General features: G+C 45.0%; 1 protein-coding gene across 1 annotated transcript; it reads right to left on the reverse strand.

The window, feature by feature from the left end:
* Positions 1-220: 220 nt before the first annotated feature.
* SPMIP11 (sperm microtubule inner protein 11) lies at positions 221-21416 on the reverse strand (the record flags this gene model as incomplete). The annotated part of the gene is made up of 4 exons (XM_080939678.1): positions 221-353; positions 870-1014; positions 6049-6171; positions 21338-21416. 4 exons carry the CDS (start codon positions 21414-21416, stop codon positions 305-307), a joined length of 396 nt encoding a protein of 131 aa, XP_080795804.1. The 3' UTR covers positions 221-304.

Below are 21416 nucleotides of genomic sequence, written 5' to 3' on the forward strand. Positions count from 1 at the left end.
CATGACTGTTCTAGGTCTAACAGTGGCATAAGGACAAATGTGTCCCACCACTGTTTCCTCTGACCCCTGGCGTGCATTAGGTCCAGATCTCTGTGGCCACCCTTCACATCTCTCACACCACGATCTAGCCTCATCAGGAATCAACACCAGAGTCACAGCCTTGGGATAACTCCCCTGCCTTCTAGTTCAGTTTATTCTGCACTCTCTTCCCCCTCTCCTCCCCCTTCTCTGGCGACTTGGCCATCTTCACCCCTCCCGCCTTCCCTTCCAGTTTGTATTCGTCCTGCATGCACGCACGCCCTCCTCAGTATAGACTGAAGGTTTTGTCACTGAGACGAAAATGATCCACATATCTGAAAAAGAGAGAAACGGTCTCAGATTGAGCCACGCTGGGATGAAGGGAAAGGAGCATCCTGAAAAGTGGTCCTTGTGACTGCCTCTGGACTAGGACTACTGCTGATGGATGCTGGTTGAGGTGGGAACGCCTTCAGGATCCCACAGGAATGTTAGAGACACTTTGTGTCTGTTCAAAGTGTCACCTATAAAGCAAAGCAGACAGATCCGGCTACACCATGTAGAGGTCACATTGCCCAGGGTCTGAGGCCCACTTTCCTGATAAGACTCAAACCTCTTCTATACTCTGACACATACCCCCCTCACACACACACCTTTTTGTGAGCTCTGGCTGTCTTGGAACTGTAACCAGGCTGGCTTTGAACTCACAGACCACAGAGACCCACTTGCTTTTGCCTCCTGAGTGTTGGGACTAATGGTGCTCCTTATTTAAATGGAGCAAAAAGATGCCACAGGTTTCAGTGTGGGTCTCCCACCCTGACCCTCCTCAGCATCGGGTGATGCCAACACATCACCTGGTCATCGGGCTTTTGATAAGACAATGTCGTGGAGTCCTGACCCATGGAAGGACTTTCTCTGGATGCACACCCGAGCTGTTGGACAGCCAAAAGCTGAAGTTCTGCGCGTTGGTCACAGGGACTCTGAAGATCTGATTGGGAACTGGGTGGGTTGGAAGAAAGGGGGGGTTAATTTTCTCCAGAGTCCCTTGTTTTCCTGTCTCAGGATAAAAAGCACAGTCCAGGATGTTGCTGGGACCAGGTGGGGAGGGATCCTGGGTATGTGATCACTACACCCTATCTCACTCCTGGATCCCAGCGTCTCACACCGTTCATGGTCAGTCTTGGATTTTCCTGTTATTAAGTAAGTACATCTCTAAGACTTGCCAAGAAGGTTGGAAAATAGGTACAAACTCACTTGGGAAGTGTACAAAATGGAGCCTATTGATTCAATATCTTTCTTATTTTTATTTTTATACTTATTCACTTTATAATCAATGTCCCCTCTCAGTCACCTCCTCCTACAATCCTTCCCCCCCCATCTCTGCTTTCTCCTCTGGGTGGGTGGGATCTCTTGGGTATCCCCACCCAACACACCAAGTCTCTATAGGCTAGGAGCATCTTCTCCCTCAATATCTTTTCTTAATCACCCTCACTGTTTCCTTTCTGTCTGAAATAATGCCTTATCTGCTAATTCTAGGGAGTTCCCTGAAACAAAACAACGGCCCCACCCACTTTGAGAAACCATGTGCAGATGTTATCAAGTACATGTTGCTCAAAATATTATATAAGGTGTGTGTGTGTGTGGAGGTGTGCCAATGTACAAGTTAAGTGTGTGTTCAGGTATACATGGAAGCCAAAGATTCCTGAGAAGCCATGTAGAAAAATCTGTCACTAGGACCTGGGGCTCCGTGATTAGGCCAGGTTGGCTGTGCAGAGATACACCTGTCTACTCTGCAGCTCTAGAGTTATGAGAGTGAAGTTCCATGCCCAGGAACTGAACTCAAGTTCTTCTGCTTGCAGTGTAAACACCTTACCGACTAAGCTGTCTTCATGTAGGTGTGTGTGTCTATGTGTGGTGTGTATGTGTGTGTGTGTTTGGTGTGTGTGTGGTTTGTGTGTGGTATATGGTATGTGGTGTGTGTGTGTGGTGTGTGTGTTTGGTGTGTATGGTGTGTGTGTGGTTTGTGTGTGTATGTGTTGTGTGTATGTGGTGTATGTGGGTGTGTGGTGTGTGTGTCTGGTGTATGGTATATGGTGTGTGTGGTGTGGGTGTGTGTGTTTAGTGTGTGTGTCTATGGTATGTGGTATGTGTGTGTGTGTGGTGTGTCTGGTATGTGTGTATGGTTTGTGTGTGTGGTGTATGGTATGTGGTGTGTGTGTGTGTGTGTAGTGTGGTGTGCACATGAGTGTGCAAGTGTGCTCATTCCTGTGTACATGTGAGGAGACCAGAGGTTAGTATTGGCTGCCTTCCTCTATTGCTTTGTTTTTAATAATCTAATGTTTTTAATTAATTTGTTTTGTTTTTGTTTGAGACAGGGTCTCTTTTCATGTCCCCGGCTGTCCTGGAGCTTACTTTGTAGAGCAGGCTGGCCTCAAACTCACAGGGATCTGCCTGCCTTTACCTCCCAAGTGCTGGGATTAAAGGTGGGCCACTCTGTACCTTACAAAATTTCATATTTTTAAGATCATATTATGGTCTAGTATTTTCTGGTTTTCTCTCTTTTTTATAGAGGTTAATTACTTTATTATTGAATTATATTGTAAAGTCTACATCTACGAACTAATAAATGCTTTGTATTTACATCAAGGACATATTTACTCTAGTGGAAAAAAACAGACACAGACAAAAGACCAAATACACAATTTTTTAAAATAGTGGCATGTTTTTACCTGGTCCGACTTTTGTTATACTGGACCATGCATCCCTATCAGACTGACCTTACTTATATGTGAAGTCTGATTAATCCCCCTACATTTTTAAACATCAAATGGGGCTTCTCACAATTTTTGGTTATAGACAAGAGACAGAAAGCAATATGAGAAGCGATGTTTGGAAACAAAGGAAGGAAGGTGGCTGTCGCTGTAGAGAGGGAAAGTTGAGTAAAACATGTCCCCGTGGCTCTCAAAAGAGACCGTTTGACTCTGAGAGGCAAGCACTTCAGATCCAAGTTGGCTCCCCACGTGCCTCAAAGACCAGACCTACATGTTCTGGTCTCAATGGCATGTTTACCTAAAATGTGTATGAAATATCTAAAAGCTAAATACAGTAAATGTTAAGTCAAAATTGTGTGCTGGTCTAAATATTTATATTCGGCTTCCTCCTTTGTAAAAATTATAACTGTCTTTACATTTTGGATGTTATTAAAAAATAATTTACATTTTTAGTGAGCTTTATGGTCAATGACTGTAAAATTGCAACTTAAATGATTTAGTTAAAAATGTTTATACGTTACTTGATTTTTTTTTTTTTTTTTACTAAAATTTAAATTGACTGCAACTTCATCGGAGCCATACGTGAGGTAAATTTCAGCTAAAAAAGAAGACAACCATAAGGATATCACTAATCATTTCCGAGTGCACATAGCCATAATGCCCACATTATTAGAAATTACAAATTAAGCATTAGCTACTACATATGTGATTAAAAAGCAAGTCAGTTATACTTTTAAATCAAATTACCTCGGGAATTGTATGCCTAAAACAAACAAAAACCTCAACACCACAACTCAACCCAAAACAAAGCAAAACAAAACAAAAATCCCTAGCCAAAAAATATTAAAAGAAAAAAATTTTTTTTGTTTAAAAGAAGAAAATGAAACGGAAACAGAGGGGACCAGTGTTTAGTTCCTAACTTCTACACAAACACCCCCACATTTATTTACCTAAAGAATGTTTTGAATATAAAGAATAAAGCAGTTACGCTTCCTTACGAAGTGGCTTGTCTATGGAAGGCACAGCAATAAGCTCTTCTGTGACTCCTGCCGTGTGGCGTTGCCGCCGCAGCCCTGCCACTCGCTAGAATACTTTTCATATCATGAAAGTCTTGCTTCATTGACACCGCTCAGTACACTTGGCTTTCCACAGGGACCGTGTAGAGCAGCACAGATACCTGCTCAGGGGACCTTTGGCTGGCTGCTCATGTTCATGAGCTGTTGGCTAGCTATGAGGCTCCTGTTGGGATCCTGGGCTTTTTATTTACAGCAGAGCATTATCCTACCAGTCCAGCTTATTGTCTGGTTTTCTCTGTAATATTGAGAGTTTATTTTTTTTAAATCTTTAATCCATTGACTAACATTACATTTTTGCCTAGCTGTTTTCCTATTAACAAATATGCTGTAATTTTTTTTTTTCTGTTAGGAATAACTTAAATACCCCTTTTCTTACATTTGCGCGTTTTGATCTCTAGAAGTCTTTAGTTTGGTTTTGGCCTGACCTGCGGTGAATGCCTGTAACTGAGTAAATCTCAGTTACCAAGAAGGCTGAAGCAGGCAGGCCGTAAGTTTAAGCCTGAACGATGTGGTGAGAGTCCATCTGAAAACAAAAATGCAAAAAAGAGATGGGGCTGGAGAGATGACCCAGTGGTTAGAGCACTGACTGCTCTTCCAGAGGTCCTGAGTTCAAATCCCAGCAACCACATTGTGGCTCACAACCATCTGTAATGAGATCTGATGCCCTCTTCTGGTGTGTCTGAAGACAGGGACAATATACTCATGTACAATAAATCTTAAAAAGAGTTATGTATATGGTTGATGTATAGCCCTGTGGCAGAGTGAAATACACCTGAAGTCCTTAGGTTCAAACCCTGACCCCCCAGTTCTAGGGGGAAAGAAAATCAACCCTCATTTGAAATTACAGAGTCACAGAGTTATAAGAAACACAACTGGGAGATTTCCTGACCTTTGGTGGTGACATTTTACTTGACCACAGTACACTGTCACATTGGGACATTAACACGCACGACTAGCAAGACAATTCCAAACTGTCTTGGCACTGTAAGAGGTAATTTCCAAACATCCAGGGTTGCCATCCCTAAGTTCTGGTCCGCTGATCTGTTCCCTTCTGTACCTTTATCATTCTAAGAATACCACACAAATGGAAGCCAGATCGTGAGCTGTTCCGGGCTGGCCTTCTTTGATAAAGCAAAGTTGGGAGTTTACTATAGGAGGGAGACGAGGGAGGGAGGGAAGGTGGAACAGAGTCGGAGGAAATGGCTTTTTTATTGGTGTATACATGTGTGTGTGTGTGTGTGTGTTGTGTCTACCACATTATGGTGTCCATGGGGAGAAGAGTGTCAGATGCCCTGGGACGGGCAGCCATGTAGGTCCTGGGAACCTAACTCCAGCTCTGTAGAAGAGCATAAGGACTCTTAACCACTCTTCCCTCCCCTCCCCTCCCCTCCCCTCCCCTCTCCTCCCCTCTCCTCCCCTCCCCTCCCCTCCCCTCTCCTCCCCTCTCCTCCCCTCCCCTCCCCTCTCTTCCCCTTTCCTCCCCTCTCCTCCCCTCCCCTCCCCTCCCCTCCCCTTCCCTCCTCTCCTCTCCCTTCCCCTCCCCTCCCTTCCCCTCCTCTCCCCTCCCCTCCCCTCCCCTCCCATCCCCTCCTCTCCCTTCTTCTCCTCTCCCCTCCCTTCCCCTCCCCTTCCATTCCTCTTCCCTCGTTTGTTTAATTTGTTTGTTTATTGATACAGGGGTTTCTCTGTGTAGCCCTGGCTTTCCTAGAACTCACTCTGTGGACCAGGCCGACCTTGAACTCGGAAATCCACCTGTCTCCCGAGTGCTGGGATTAAAGGTTCATACCACCACTGCCAGGCTAGGAACAGCTGTCTGTAGGGAATACAATTCCCTGAAGATTCCTTCGACTATAAGCATTGAGTCTGTCCTACGAGCTTTTCTGGATTAAGCTGAAGAGCTCCTGCTTTCAAGTGGCCGGGAAAGGTTAAATGGCCTAAGGGACTTCACAGAGGTCACCCAACTTGTTTGGAGTCTAGGCTCAGTTCAAATTACAAAGCTGGTGCTGGCTCTCCTTGTCCCCAGCAGGTGCAGTAGTGTGACCAAACACCTCATTCAGTTTTATGCCGTGATTCTCACAGTTCTGGGAGTCATGGAAAGCAGGACAGCACCCCCTCTGCCCGTCACCATGCCTGTGACATCCTAGCCGCTCAGACTCATCCCTTGGTTCCCGTTCCAAAGTACTTACACGTTTTTAACAACACCTTCCGCACAGCTTCCTGGTACTTTTCATGACTGTTCTGGTGTACAGAATAATTACCGTCTTCCGAGATGATCTGGGGAAACCTTGTGGGCGCTGTATCCTTCTGGTCTGAAACGAGAAGGCTCATTTTGAGTACTTGGCAAATGGGGCTGCTTTATTCACTGCTTTTCCTGGTTGCTGTGCCAACTAGGTACACAGGGAGCTTCCCTGGCTCTGACATTCAGGTCTCAGGATCCCAGTAGTTAAATCAAGCCTGTGATGGAGGGGAGGGAGAAAGAACTTGGGGTTCACCAAGCCCTTGCCACTCTTCTCTGACTCCCAGATTTTGAGTGGCTTCCCACTGGACTTGGGACACTGGATAGATACTTAGACCAGTGCAGATGCAGACAGGCTTAGACTTTCCCGAGACTGACATTGGCATAGAATTATGAAGGTGCTTCAGGCAGCAGGATGGGAGCTTCTTCAGAAGCAGAGAGAGAGAGAGAGAGAGAGAGAGAGAGAGAACACTTTCTAGAATGCTGGGTGACCAGGCAAAGGACTGGCATCGGGAACCTGGAAAGGTTTCATAAGTGGGTACATGGTGGTTGCGTTTTGGAGTTATCTCTTATAAAGCAGATCTTGCATCATACACACACACACACACACACACACACACACAAACACACACACACAGGCCAGCTCTCCTTCACCGGGCTAAGCTTGCATCAAATACATCTAGGTTTATTTATTTATTTAGTTAGTTTTATTTATTTATTTTATTTATTTATCTAGTTTAGCCCTGGCTGTGTTGAAACTTTTTTTGTAGACCTGGCTGGCCTTACAATACCTGTTTCCCCAGTGTGGATTAAGGTGTGGTCTAAATTTTTTTTTAAAGATTTATTTATTTAATGTGTATGAGTACATGTAGCTGTCTTCAGACACGCCAGAAGAGGGCATCAGATCCCAATACAGATGGCTGTGAGCCACCATGTGGTCGCTGGGAACTGAACTCAGGACCTCTGGAAGAGCAGTCAGTGCTCTAACCACTGAGCCATCTCCCCAGCCCCATGATCTAAATTTTGAGCTAAAGACTGGATTCCAAGAAAGCCACGTCGGTCCATGCAGAGCTTTTGTGAGCAGTGAGCCCCGGCAGCAGCATCACATCCTGGTTCCCTCAGCGGCCGAGGCACTGTGTTGCTGGGGCCGGCAGTGTCCACCATGATGTCCAGCGCAGCAGTGTCTGCTCACATCTCAGAACCCCAAAGCGGAGTGGAGGTGACAACTTTTAAGATGCAAGACAGCGTGGCTTGGTCAGGGGTGAAAAGAAGGGCGTTGCCTAGGGTTGCTCCAAGCTTTCCTTTGGCTGTCCCACACAGTTTGTCACCCAAGCAAGCCATAAAGAAGCCGGGCCCTTGACCTTTCCTCTAGCCAAGCCCCTAGTAAGACCTCAGCTCTTTCTTTATCTTTTGGTCTCTGTGTCTCTATTCTGTTCCCCCGGAGCTGTGGCTCTGACCCACTCCCTCGGAATTTTATTTTTATTTTTCCTTTTTCTTTAGTGCTTGTCAGGGACGAGATCAGAATTTACCCTTCTCTCTGGACACTGTTGAAGATGGCTGACTCATCTCCTCGAGGGCGAGAGTGATGTTATTTCTGTGGCCTTCTTTCCCAATCCCCGTTTTTTCCTCTTCTTCCTAGCCCGTCTTCACTCATCATCTCTAGTCTCTCCATTTTGCCCTCCAAAGGACAAAATGATTGAGGACCCCACAGGAGTGAGGAACGGTTTAAATGTCCCCTCTGGGAAGCTGCAGGTGTAAGAGGTGTCGCTGTCCCGATTCCTCAGCTAGAATGCTGTTCTGGGATCCTGGCCCGCAGCAGGGGCTGGTCTGCACTTAATCGTGGGTTCCAGCAATGAGGGGTCATTTCTGGAAATGGTATCATTTGAGCCTGGTTATTCATCTTCATGCAAGGAAAAAGTAGCAGTATGTCCATGGACAAATTGCTGCGGATTGAGGAGTAATGGGGGTGTATTTCCTGTGGGTGTTGGGATCTGGGCTGAGAGTAAATTATGGTTTTAAAAGCAGGTGACAGCAAGAGCGCCTTCTGGTCTTCAGGCGTCAGACTGTTCTTAAGATACAGCCAGATGATGTTCTCTGCTATTTCAAAGGGCCCGAGCAGCCGGCTCTCTGCTTCCCATACGGATGGTGTCTGCGTCTGGAGTCTACGCAACCGTCTCACCCACTTGGATGCCTGCCACTTGACTCAAGCATACACCTCCCTCCTAGGGTTCCTTTGGTTTTGTTTTCCATTTTTCTTTCCTGTCAAACTGGGAGATATCATCCTTATATCTTTCCCAGAATGCCCAGGTTTGGAAGGTACCTGCAAGAAGGGTGGGTAAGAGGCAAGCTGTAATTACTGAGGGATGCTCTCTCCAACGGACACTGTGTTGGGGAGTCAATCAGCACCTGTTGGCAGGTGGTAAACAGAGGTTCTTCACATAGCTGGTTGATGCCCTGAAAGGTCCTTCCCTGAAAGAAGGGACAATAGGAAGGACTGCGAATAGCCTCTTCTAGAATTTGGCCATACGTTGGGGATTGCCATAAGAGTACATTTAATGATTTACCTGCCCTTTGAAGACACCTTGGATGCTTTGAGAGCACAGGGGTGGATCTTGTCCTCATCCTAACCAATGATGCAGAGTTTTCAGTATTATAGGCCGTCTTGTGAGCAGGGGATGGTCCTAGAATCTAGTTATCCACAGACTCTGTGACTCCTTGAATTCTGACTTCTAAATTAAGGGTTGGTACCAGGTTCTTGGTTCATAAATGGCGACAGTATCCAATACACAGTATCTGCAATTGTCTTGGCCTTGCCGGTTTACAAATGGTAATGCCACTTAAGGAGAAATTCACATGAGGTCAGGATGAGAGAAAATGTTATGGTATTGTACATAAAAACACAACGGCTCCTGGGCTAGATAGCTGAACGTTAGCTTGCTGTGCTAACTTAAGAACCAGAGTTCATATTCTCACACCCACAAGAAGGCTAGGTGTGGGGGCTGGAGAGATTGCTCAGTGGTTAGAGCACTGGCTGCTCTTCCAAAGGTCCTGAGTTCAATTCCCAGCAACCACATGGTGGCTCACAACCATCTGTAATGGGATCCGATGCCCTCTTCTGGTGTGTCTGAGGACAGCTACAGTGCACTCACACATATTAAGTAAATAAATCTTAGAGCTTCCACTTTTTGCCTAGAATTGCAGCCAGCAAACCTCAGCGATCCCTGTTTATTATTTCTCTTCCGTGTTGGAGTTACAGGCATGCATGCATGGCTCCTGTTTTTATTAAGATTTATTTATCATATAAAGTAACCTGTAGCTGTATTACTCGCACACACGTCTAGACACCATATACACAAGGACCAAATATACAAACACAGACATTTTTAACTTGAAAGATGATCCCTGTCTAGGAGGTTTTATCAGATGGGGTTGGTCCGAGACATTAAGATGATTTGCTGAAGTGTGTTCGAAGGCCATCTGTAGTTAGCGTCTTCCCTGCTGCAAGGTCATTATCTGTGCTTCGGGAGGGAGCTGACAGAAACTGGAGCCCAGGGAACCAGGTCCTCAGGGCGCGTTTGCCATGTGCAGCCAGCTCCAAGCCTCTGCGTCTTCCTTTAGTGGTGCGCCTGCTCATTCTGAGTGTAGGAAAAGCAGATGGGGCACGAGCCGCAGAGCGACTTAATGCTTCAGACTGCTTAGGTAAAGTGGATTTCCTAGAGACAAAGATAGCTAATACTCATGCGCCCTCCTCTGTAAAGAGGGGGCCGTTGTCTTACAAAAGGAGAGAGAGAAACCCGGAGAGGTTTAATCATTTGCCTGCGATCACAAACTCACACGTGGCAGAAACATGAGTTTATGACCTGAATCGCTTGGCTCTGGAGATACTCTTCCTGACTATACACAACTGCTTCTTGAAATACCTAGGTGTCCAGGAGAGACAGAGGTTTTGGACTGACAGCATCAGTCCCTTAGAGCTGTGCACAGATGATGGGGGAAGTGTTCAGCAAGTGAGACTTCTCACCTAAACGGACTTGAATTGGACGGGGGAGATGACATCACTGCCTCGATCCAGGGGAGACCCTAAGCTCTCCGAACTTTACTGAATGCAGGACATAACTTCTGAAAGTCAGCACCAGAAGCAGAAAAGACTGGGACTTGGTAGGTTGCTCTCCCAGTGAGCTGGACCAGTCCCAGTGGCGAAGAGCAAGGGGGAAAGGTTGGGCCCCTGTAGGAAAAGTGACCCATCTGCTGCTATAAAGTCCCCAGTGTGGAAATGGACCCACTCTGGAGGCTTCATTGCTGGTTGTGAGGTGCATGGACATCTCCCTGTCTTGTTTCATGGGATGAAACTTGATGGCCTGTGGCGGTTATAAGCAAATAGGTTTTCAGGATGTAGTTCCATACACTTGTTCTACTATTACAAAGGCAGAACCCCCCCCCCCCCCAGTTCACTGTTGGCCGGAACTGTGCTGGCTGTTTGAACAGCTGGAACTACAGCACCCTCTGCTGGAGTTTACAGGCGGGCAGCTCTTGGTTCCCAGCAAGTGGGTCACCAGCCAAGTGGCTCAGAGAGACCAAGAAGCCTAAGATTAAGCAGGTAATAGTGATAATATTTTCCCTTCCTCCCTTCCTCTACAGGTGTGTGTATCTGTGTGTGTGTGTGTGTGTGTGTGTCTGTGTGTGTATGTCTGTGTGTATGTGTGTGTTTGTGTCTGTGTATGTGTATGTCTGTGTGTGTGTGTCTGTGTGTGTATATCTGTGTGTGTGTGTCTGTGTGTGTATGTGTCTGTGTGTCTGTGTGTGTGTGTCTGTGTATATGTGTGTGTCTGTGTGTTTGTGTCTGCATGTGTGTGTGTCTGTGTGTATGTCTGTGTGTATGTGTGTGTCTCTGTGTGTGTGTCTGTGTGTCTGTGTGTCTGTATGTGTGTGTGTGTGTCTGTGTGTATCTGTATGTGTGTGTGTCTGTGTGTCCGTGTGTGTGTGTGTGTGTGTGTGTGTGTGTCTGTGTGTGTGTGTGTGTGTGTGTGTCTAAAGACAGCCTTGGGTGTCAGGTCTTGCCTTACACCTTGTTAGAGACGAGGTCTCTCTTGTTGTTCACCTCTGCATAAGCCTGGCTGCCAGTCTCCCACCTCCTCCATAGGGTGTGCCAGGAGAGTGCACCCCTGCACCAGACTTTCATGTGTGCTCTTGGGACTGAATTTCAGGTTGTCAGGTTCTACTCACAAGCGCTTTGCACATCAAGCCATTTCCCAGTTCTACTATGCTCTCCGTGAAAATAGCTCCCGGCTTAGCCAGGGTTGCCCTGTTTGGTGCTGGGATTACAGAGTGAACCACCACTCTTGACTAGCGTTTAATCTCTATGACCAAAAGGTGGACATCATCTCCATTTGCATGAGAGGGACCAGAAGCATTTTGGATTTGCATCGTGTTAGCTTTTTTCCAGGCCACACAACTCTGGGTACCACATGAAACCGAAGCTCTTGTGCGCTGTGGATAATTGAAGCATGCTTTCTGTCCGTTTCCTCTTTGGTTTGCATACTTTTAAGAGGGAGTTGTTCTTGTTTTATGTGTGCATGTGTACCTGAGTGCATATATTATACTGCATGCATTTGGTGTCCATGGAGACCAGAGGAGGACATCAGGATTTCCTGGAACTAGAGTTACAGATGATTGAGAGCTGCCATGTGGGTGCCGGGAACTGAGCCTAGGTCCTCAGGAAGAGCAGCCAGTGCTCTAACCACTGAGCCATCTCTCCAAGCCCTGTGGATTTTTAAAAATTAATTTATTTTTTATGTATATGACTACATTGTCACTCCTTTCAGACACACCAGAAGAGGGCATCAGATCCCATTACAGATGGTTGTGAGCCACCATGTGATTGCTGGGAATTGAACTCAGGACCTCTGGAAGAGCAGTCAGTGCTCTTAACCTCTAAGCCATCTCTCCAGCCTTGTTTTAGTTTATTTGTTTGTTTTAATCAGAAGGATAAGGACTGAAGGATTCGGGACTGGAGGAATATCTGATTGTGTTGATTCACCTCAGTGAGTTTTCATTACAACTGTAATAAGGGAACAAGGGGAGCTTTTTTTGAGTTGAATGTTTTAATACACTCACACCCACTAGGAAAGGAAAAAAAAAATCATCCTTCAAAGAAGAATCACGATAAAAATATACCATGGTAGTAAGAGTGTTTGGGAAGATGACTATTCATAGGTTCACTTACAAAGTTGCTGGTATGGCTGGCTGAAGGGCCAAGTCAGAATGTGGCTGATCTGAGCTTGCAGGACAGGCTGAAGAGTGAGTGCACTCCGTCAGAACAACGGTCAGGCCGCTGGGGTGGAAGTACATTGTCCCCCTTTGTCTTCAGGAATTCTGCTTTAAGACCCTCAGTAAATGCCGTGGACCTGGGAAGCACTGTACTATTTGGACCATAATTTTCCTCTCTGTACATCCCCATAATAAGGTTTGACCTATGGACCATGCACAGTAGGAAATTAATAATGAAATAGTAACTAGCAATGAAATAGTAACAAGACGCTAAAATAAAAATTCTGTAAATCGGGTGTCTCTTAGAATTCATCATAGTGTACCCCACTGTCTGGTGATGGTGTGAGGAGCAAGCAAGCCAGGCGATGGGATGGAACAAATGTACGATGGAGGCATCGTTCTTAGCATTGGCCACTGAATAATTTAAAGTACTCATGCTGGACCGGAGAGATGGCTCAGCGGTTAAGAGCACTGACTGCTCTTCCAGAGGTCCTGAGTTCAAACCCCAGCAACCACATAGTGGCTCACAACCATCTGTAATGGGTTCCAATGCCCTCTTCTGGTGTGTCTGAGGACAACTACTATATCTATCTATCTATATATATATATAAATACATAATTTAAAAAAGAAGAACTGATGCCACTATTACCCCCCCCCCCGTCCCACCCCCAATGCTCTTAGGTCACATGTGATTACAGGAAACATCAGACAATCCCAAATTAAGGATCATGCTGCAAAACTTCCTGCCTGCACGCTACAAAAATGTCAGTGCGGTGAAACAGAGGCAGCAGAGGCATTAAAGGAGTCGAAGAGACACGAGTGCAGAGCTCAACTCTTAATTAGACCCTGGAGGAAACATTTTGCTGTAAGGACATTAGTGTGCTGATTGGCAGAACAGGTAATTAGATGACACAGAAGTGCTAACGGTTTGCTACACAGTAGCTTCGCCCTGGGCATTGTTCTAAAGAAATGCAAACAGGCGGGGTGTCCCACACCTTTAATCAGGGTGGGTGGCCCACTTAATCCTAGCACTTCTGAGGCACAGGCAGGAGGATCTCTGAGTTTGAGCCAGCCTGGTTACCTAGCTAGTTCTAGGACAGGTAGAAATATGTATTGAGATGATGTCTCAAAACAGAAAAAGAAAAGAGAGAGAAGGAAAGAAAAGAAAGACCAACAGAAATGCTTATGGTAAACAGGCAGAGTATGAAAATTATTTTTAACTAGAAAAAAAGACAGCTGGGTAAGAGACAAAGCAAGGGCTGTCAGAATGGTGACAACTAATTAGGGCAAAGGGGATGGAGAACTTCCTCCTAATAATCTTACATTTAAAAAAAATTTTAAAATTATGTCACCAAAAATGCTTTTAAAAAATGATAGATTGATCCTATGAATTTATTTCTGTTCTTTCTCAATTTTGCTAAAATAACCAGCATCTTGGCATACACCTTTAATCCTGATGTGTCCCACAAACTGTCTTCTGACTTCTACACCCTATTCTTGGCTGACAGTATCGATATAACTAATATATCACTTTGGTTTCCTTTTTTAATTACTTTATTCTTATTTTATGAGCAACAGCATTTTGCCCGCATTCACATCTGTGTGGAAGTGTTAGATTCCTTGGAACTGGAGTCATAGTCAGTTGTGAGCTACCATGTGGTTACTGGGACTTGAGTCCTCTGGAAGAGCAGTCAGTGCTCTTAACTGCTGAGCCATCTCTCTTGCCCCTACTTTGGTCTTCTTAAAACAAGAGTCTTTTTTGGTTTTTTTGTTTTTGGAAACAGGGTCTTTCTATATAGTATTAGCTGTCCTGGAACTCACTATGTAGACCTCCAGGATAGCCTGAAACTCAGAGATCTGCCTGCCTCTGCCTCCCTAATGCTGGGATTAAAGGTGTGGGCCACCGCCAAATCTGATAAGTCTTTTTAAAAAAGATTTATTTATTTTTATTTTATGTGTATGAGTGTTTTGCCTGCCTGTATATCTGGGTGCCCTGTGCGCTTGAGGAGGCACAAGAAGGTGTCTGACTCCCCTGGGACTGGAATTGCACATGGTTGTGAACCACCATGTGGGTGTTGGGAATCAAACCTGGGTTCTCAGCAAGAGCAGCCAGTGCTCTTCATGCTGAGCCGTCTCTCCAACGCCAAGACAATTTATGGTCTGGGATGGAGCAGAACTCAAAATCAGCAGGTAATCCAGTCTAGGGTTGAATTTGTGATGACCCCTAGCTTCACTCACTCCCTGAACGTTGAGACTATAGTCATGAGGCTGGGTGGTGGGTGGCACAACCTTTTATCCCACACTCGGGAAGCAGAGAAAGGCAGAGCCCTGTGAGTTAGAGGCCAGCCTGGTCTACAGAGTTCCAAGGTAGCCAGGGCAACAAAACCCTGTCTCACCCCCGCCCTTCCAAAAGAGAATACATTCTCCATGTCCTCTTTTCTGTTCCCTCTTAAGCAGGATGTAGAAGATTATTTCAAAATTTGTTAATGAATCAGAAAAGGACGCTGGGGAGATGGCTCAGTGGTTAAGAGCACAAACTGCTCTTCCAGAGGCCCTGAGTTCAATCCCCAGCAACCACATGGTGGCTCACAACCATCCGTAATGAGATCTGATGCCCTCTTCTGGTGTGTCTGAAGACAGCGAGTGTATTCATATACATGAAATAAATCTTAAAACAAAACAAACAAACAAACAAACAAACAAAAAAACCCCACAGACCTCTATGAGCTCAGGGGAAAAGCCTCAGAGAAAGAAGAGCTAAGGCAGGAAACAGAAAATAATGTCAAATAATGTATAATATTCATGGAGAAAAGAGAAAAATATATAGAAAGGGAAAACCAGGAGGAGGAAAATGGTCCTTGGAAATTAAAATATACATTGGTTCCCTCTGTGCTCTCAGACTCTTGAGTTTTATTTATTCTTGGTCAGTCATGGCTTGAAAAGATTAACAGTCTAGAATAAGAGGCTGGAGAGCCCAAAGGTTAGAACGCACATTACTCCTCCAAAGGGTCTAAGCTCAGCTCCTTGCACCCAAATCAGGTGGTTCATAGTCACTGTTAACTTCGACTCTGGGGGATCTGGTCTCCCCAAGGACTGTATTCATGTGCACACACCCTCCCCTTCCTCCCACATTCATACAACTTTACAAACGGAACCTTATAACAAGGCCGGGAAAGGGAACGGGGCTTGATGGCGCACACCTGTAGTCCTAGTCTCAGGAGGCAGAAGCAGGTGGATCTCTGTGAGTTTAGAGTCTAACCTTTGGTCTGCATGAGTTTCAGGACAGCCAACAAACAAAACAGAAAAAAAAAAAAAATCCAGAGTAAAAGGCACGGGAGACAAACCTGTAATCCCAGCACTTAAGAGGTGGAGACAGGGATCAGTTCAAAGACAGCTTTACCTACATAGCAAGTTCAAGGTCAGCCTAGGCTATGTAATACTTTGTTTCAAGCAAAATTCCCCTGAAAGAAAGAGGGAAAGGAAGGAAGAAAGGAAGGAAGGGAGGTAGGAAGGAAGCAAGGAAGGGAGGGAGGAAGAAATGGAGGAGAGAGTACAACTTCTCAAGTATTGATCCTCTGTCACTGTCCACTTTAAAAAAATGTTTGTTTGTTTTTGTTTGTTTTATAGCAGAATGTGGTGGCACACGCATCTGATCCCAGCACTGTGCAGAAGCTGAAAGCTCTTCGTCAGTTCAGGGCTAGCTAGGACCACATAGAGATACTCCGTCTCCAAAAAGAAGGTATGTTTTTATTGGTGTGTGTGTGTGTGTGTGTGTGTGTGTGTGATCGCCTTGGGGGATGTGCAGAGGTCAGAAGACAACTTGTGGGAGTTAGTTCTCTTCTCCCACCACATGTGGGACCCAGGGATTGAACTCAGGTCTTTGGCACAGTGGCAAGTGCATCCATCCAACTGGTCCCTCTTTTCAGTATATATTTTCCCCCTTTATATGTATAGATGTTTTGCCTGCATGTTGTTTGTGTACCACGTGTGTACCCGGTTGCTATGGAGACTTTAGGCCATGTAGGATGGATCTCTGGCATAAGAATCTTAGCTGTTGACCCATCTCTTCAGGCATCTCACCACATTATCTTTTTTGAGTTCAGGTCTCTCACTGGTCTGCAACTTGCTAACTAGACCAGCTGGCTCGCTAACAAATTCCAGAGGTCCAACTGTCTCCACTCCTCAGTTTTGGAACTATAAGAACATGCCACCATCCTTGGCTTTGTTTGTTTACTTAAAAGTGGGTTCTTACTTCAGGTCTTTATGCTTATAGGGCAAGCAACTGACTGCTGGAGCTAGTGCATGGCCCCCAGAAGAAGTGTTTTGTTTTATAAAGATTTATTTATTTAGTATATATAAGTACGCAGTAGCTGTCTTCAGACACACCAGAACAGGGCATCAGATCCCATTACAGATGGTTGTGAGTCACCATGTTGTTGCTGGGATTTTGAACTCAGGATCTCTGGAAGAGCAGTCAGTGCTCTAACCATTGAGCCATCTCTCCAGCCCTCAGCTGAAGTTTCGAGTAACTTTTATTATAGTATATTGCTATAATATTGCTAAAATAGTTCATTTTTATTAGTTATTATTATTAGTTTTTTTTACTGTGCAAAATTATAAAGTAAAATTTATAACAGGTAAAGTTTATGTATGTATAGGAAAAAGCAACATACGTAGCATTTGACACTGTCCTATTTCAGGTTTGCACTGGAGATTTTGGGATACATCCTCTTCAGATAAGTAGAAACTACTGGAAAAGCCAAATCAGGATGCTCCAATGCCTTCTCCCCTGCAAAACCTGACTACCTTCTCTTCCCCTGAGAGTGACTCTCCTGGTAAGTTGTACTAATTAACTTTTGGCCACTGCAATAAAATGTCCAAGCGGATCAATTTATAAAGAGAAGAGGTTTTATTTCGGCCCACATTTTCGGAGGTTCTGGTCTATGAGTTCCTGACTCTGTCTGTGTGGTGAGGCAACTCTTTAGAGTAGCAGGGCATATTGGAGCAAAAGACGACACGGCGAAGGGAATCCCATAATCTCTTTGAGCACCCCCAGCGACCTAAAGACCTTCTGTTTGTCACCCCAAAAGTCCAGTCATATCCCCATAGTCCCACCTGGGAAACTAAGCTTTTAAGCCCATGGCTCCTTAAGAGAGGTTTAAACCCAAGTAACAGTGATAGAAACGATAAATGTGATCATTACTTCTTGATCGTAGAAAGTCCTTTGTGTGCTTGTTACCATGTATGTCTATATGTCTGTCTGTTATCCATTTGTCTATCTTTCACCTTTCTAGCATTCCCTACCTCTTTCTCCTCTACTTTCCTTTCCTTCCTTCCTCTCTCCCTCCCTCCACCTCCATCTCCCCCCACTACCCCCCCCCACACACAAGGAAAGTTAGCTGCAGTGTAGAAATAGCCTATGGAGAGTGGAGAGGCCAATATGGATAAAAACAAAATTGTCTTGTTAACTGCAAGAGAGGCTTTGACCTTTTTGACCTCTAGGCAGCTTAGAAGTGGCTTCCCCTGTTTGGTCCAAACTCTGGCCACAAGTAACTGCAGCTCCTAATATTCTGTCTGAAGTCATAAGAGACCCTGATGCAGAATCTTCCAGCTTAAGCTGCCTCTGGATCTGCTCTCTCTGGAACCATGGGAAGACATGGCCATAGGTTTAAGTCTGTATGTCTTAGGTAAGTCGTTACACAGTAAACATCGACAGTTGAGAGATAATATTGAAGAAGCCTGACAATGGGTAAGTGATAATACAGAATGTGGGAAAGATCTGCACTGCATTCTGTCCTTACAGACTTCTGGAACACCGGGGAGTTGAAATGAAAACATTTCAGAAAGAAAGGTTTCTAGGGCTGGAGAGATGGCTCACCAGTTAAGAGCACTGACTGCTCTTCCATATGTCCTGAGTTCAAATCCCAGCAACCACATGGTGGCTCACAACCATCTGTAATGAGATCTGATGTCCTCTTCTGGTGTGTCTGAAGACAGCTACAGTGTACCTATATGCAAGAAAGAAAAAAAAAAGGCTTCTAACTGGAAATGAGAGTCCAGTAAAGTTACCCCAAACTGGAGTTCTCCATCTGGAGAAACTCTGGGTGAGCCTAGAAGAAAGCCACTGTAGATTCATCAACAGGGACTTCTTCACATAAAACAAAGTTACTTATTAAGTGCTACTTAGTTGCTCTTGGCTTCAGTTCTTAGCACTTCTGAGGTAGCTAACTTGTAGTTTCACATCTAGAGGAGCCAGTGCCAGAATCCAGTGCTGTCTCACAGACCCATAAACAAGCTAAACACTCATAGACACGAAATAAGCTAAAAAGAGGAAATGACTATGTTTTTTGGTTTGTTGGAGACAGAGTCAGGCTGTTGGCCAAGTCTCAGTTTGTAGCCCAGGCTGGCCTGTGGTCCTCCAGCTTAGACTCCTATGTTCTGTGATTACAGTAATGAGCTATCACATCTGGCTTCATGTGTCCATATGGCTGTGTGTATGTGGTATATGCATATGTATGCAAGTGGTGTGTGTATGTGTGCATGCACACTCGCCTATATAGAAATGTGAAGGCCAGCTGTCATCTTTGGGTGTTTTCTTCTATTGCTCTCCACCTTAATTATATGTATGAGTGCTTTTACCTGCACATATTTCTGTGCACCTTCTGTGTGTCTGGCTCTGGCAGAGTCCGGAAGAAAATTTAGATGTGCTGGACTGGAGGTACGGACAGTTGTGAACTGGCCATGTGGGTGCTGGGAACTGAACCCAGGTCTTCTGGAAAAGTGTGCTCTGAGCCAAGAGCCATCTCTCTAGCTCTCTCTCCACCTTAATGGTTTTTGAGACATGCCCTCAATGAATCTAAACCTCCCAGTTAGGGCTGGCTTGCGAGCCCTGTGGATCTACCTGACCTCCCCCCCCCCCCCGCCCAGTGCTGGGCTTACAGGTGTCTCTGTCTCATCCTGTCATGAGGATGCTTTCGAAGCAAACACTTTATTACATGTCAGCCATCTTATTTATTATATGAGCACACTGTGGCTGTCTTCAGACACACCAGAAGAGGGCATCAGATCCCATTACAGATGGTTGTGAGCCACCATGTGGTTGCTGGGATTTGAACTCAGGACCTCTGGAAGAGGAGTCAGTGCTCTTAACCGCTGAGCCACCTCTCCAGCCCAGTCTGTCTATATTGTAAGGAAGCAAGCAGCAGGCAGGAGTTTGAAGTCCAGTCTTTAACCTTAAATTCTATATAGGCCACGAGTTTGGCCAAAGCTCTGAGGCCACATCAGCAGAATGAGTAAATTAGAGTGAGTAGTGGCTGTCCATATTGTCTCACAGAAGAACGTCTTAGGGATACTGTTGCTGTGATGAGACACTGTGACCAAATCAACTTGGGAAGAAAAGGGTTAATTTGGCTGTTACACACCCACTTCAAAGTTCACCATTGAAGAAAGTAGGGACAGAGATTCAGAGCAGGAAGGTGGAAGTAAGAGGTGATGCAGAGGCCATGGAGGGGTGCTGCTTACTGGCTTGTTCCTCCTGGCTTGTTTAGCTTGGTTTCTTATAGAACCCAGGACCACCCTGGGCTGGGCCCTCTCCCATCAATCACTAATTAGAAAAATGTCCTACAGCCAAATCTTAATGAGGGCATTTTTTAAAAAAGAATTATTTATTTATTATTATTTTTTTCTTACAACTTTATTTAAAAAAACACACACACATATATATATTTGTTAGCACTTGACCTTTTTAAAGGTTTGATAGTATGCATTGAATATTTTACTATTTACAAAAACCGTATTTATTTATTTCATGTATATGAGTACACTGTAGCTGTCTTCAGACACACCAGAAGAGGGCATCAGATCCCATTAAAGATGGTTATGAGCCACCATGTGGTTGCTGGGATTTGAACTCAGGACCTCTGGAAAAGCAGTCAGTGCTCTAACCATCGAGCCATCTTTCTAGTCCCTGTGCTCTCAACTTTTAGGACCTAAATCAAATGTAATCTCCTACAAACTGGCCTCGACTCTGTTTCATAGTCAATCAAAACCATTCATTCATCCTGGAAATATTAAGCCTCTGTTCCATGTGAGGCATGGCTGGCTATTGTGAATATAATACTTATTCACAATAGAGATTAAATATGTACTCAAATTCTTCAGCAGTTCCCTAGGAGATTCAAATGTTTCTCGGGGTTAGCAGCACCCTGACTTAGTTGGCCCTGGCCTTCTTTTCAAGGCCTGCTTCATGGTACCTTCTTTACCTTCCATGCTTCCCAGCCCTTGGAATTTACTAAATATGGATCTGCCTCTTCCTTTCCGGGCTTCTTGGTTTTCTAAGGCACTCCATGTATCATTTCATACTTGGTTCTAGAGACAGTTCCTGTGTGGAATTTTCTCTAAAGACTCTGCCATTTGATTTCCACACCCTACAGAGTCAGGTATTTCCCCTTTAAGGTTAGCAGTCCACATTTAATTTAATTGTAGACCATTACAAGTTTTGCATGGCTGCTTATCTTCTTTGTCCGAGATCGTCGGCTACTCAATAAGGAAGGCCTTCTTCTAGCCATCTCTATACCCACAGTCACCAAGTATGGGACCAGCTGGTGCTGGCCAAATGAATGACATCATTTGGTTGAACAAACTATGTATCCTTTTTTGCTTGTATTTTGAGATGGGGTTTGTTTGTGTAGCACTGGCTGTTGAGGATCTCTGCAGACCAGGCTGGCCTTGAACTCAGAGATTCCCCTGCCTCCTGAGTGCTGGCTGGCTCAATTATTATGTATCTTAATGCTATGAAATAACAGAACATGGAGCTGAATGGCAACTGCCCCGCTGTGAAAATTTAACTGTGCTAAGGGTTAGTAATGACAGTTCATCTCTAACTCCACTGGGAAAGGAAGTGACTAGAAGTGGCTGGGATGTGCCTGGGAAAGGCATGGCCCTCCACCCCACCCTGCTAAATCCTCCTTACCCGTTTCTTCAGTTGTGTTTCTTTTTTTACCCCGAAAGTAATGTTGATATCCTAGTAGATATAAGTTGAAGAAAGCCAT

This window comes from Micromys minutus (genome assembly GCF_963924665.1).
Source record: "Micromys minutus genome assembly, chromosome: 27".
NCBI lineage: Eukaryota > Metazoa > Chordata > Mammalia > Rodentia > Muridae > Micromys > Micromys minutus.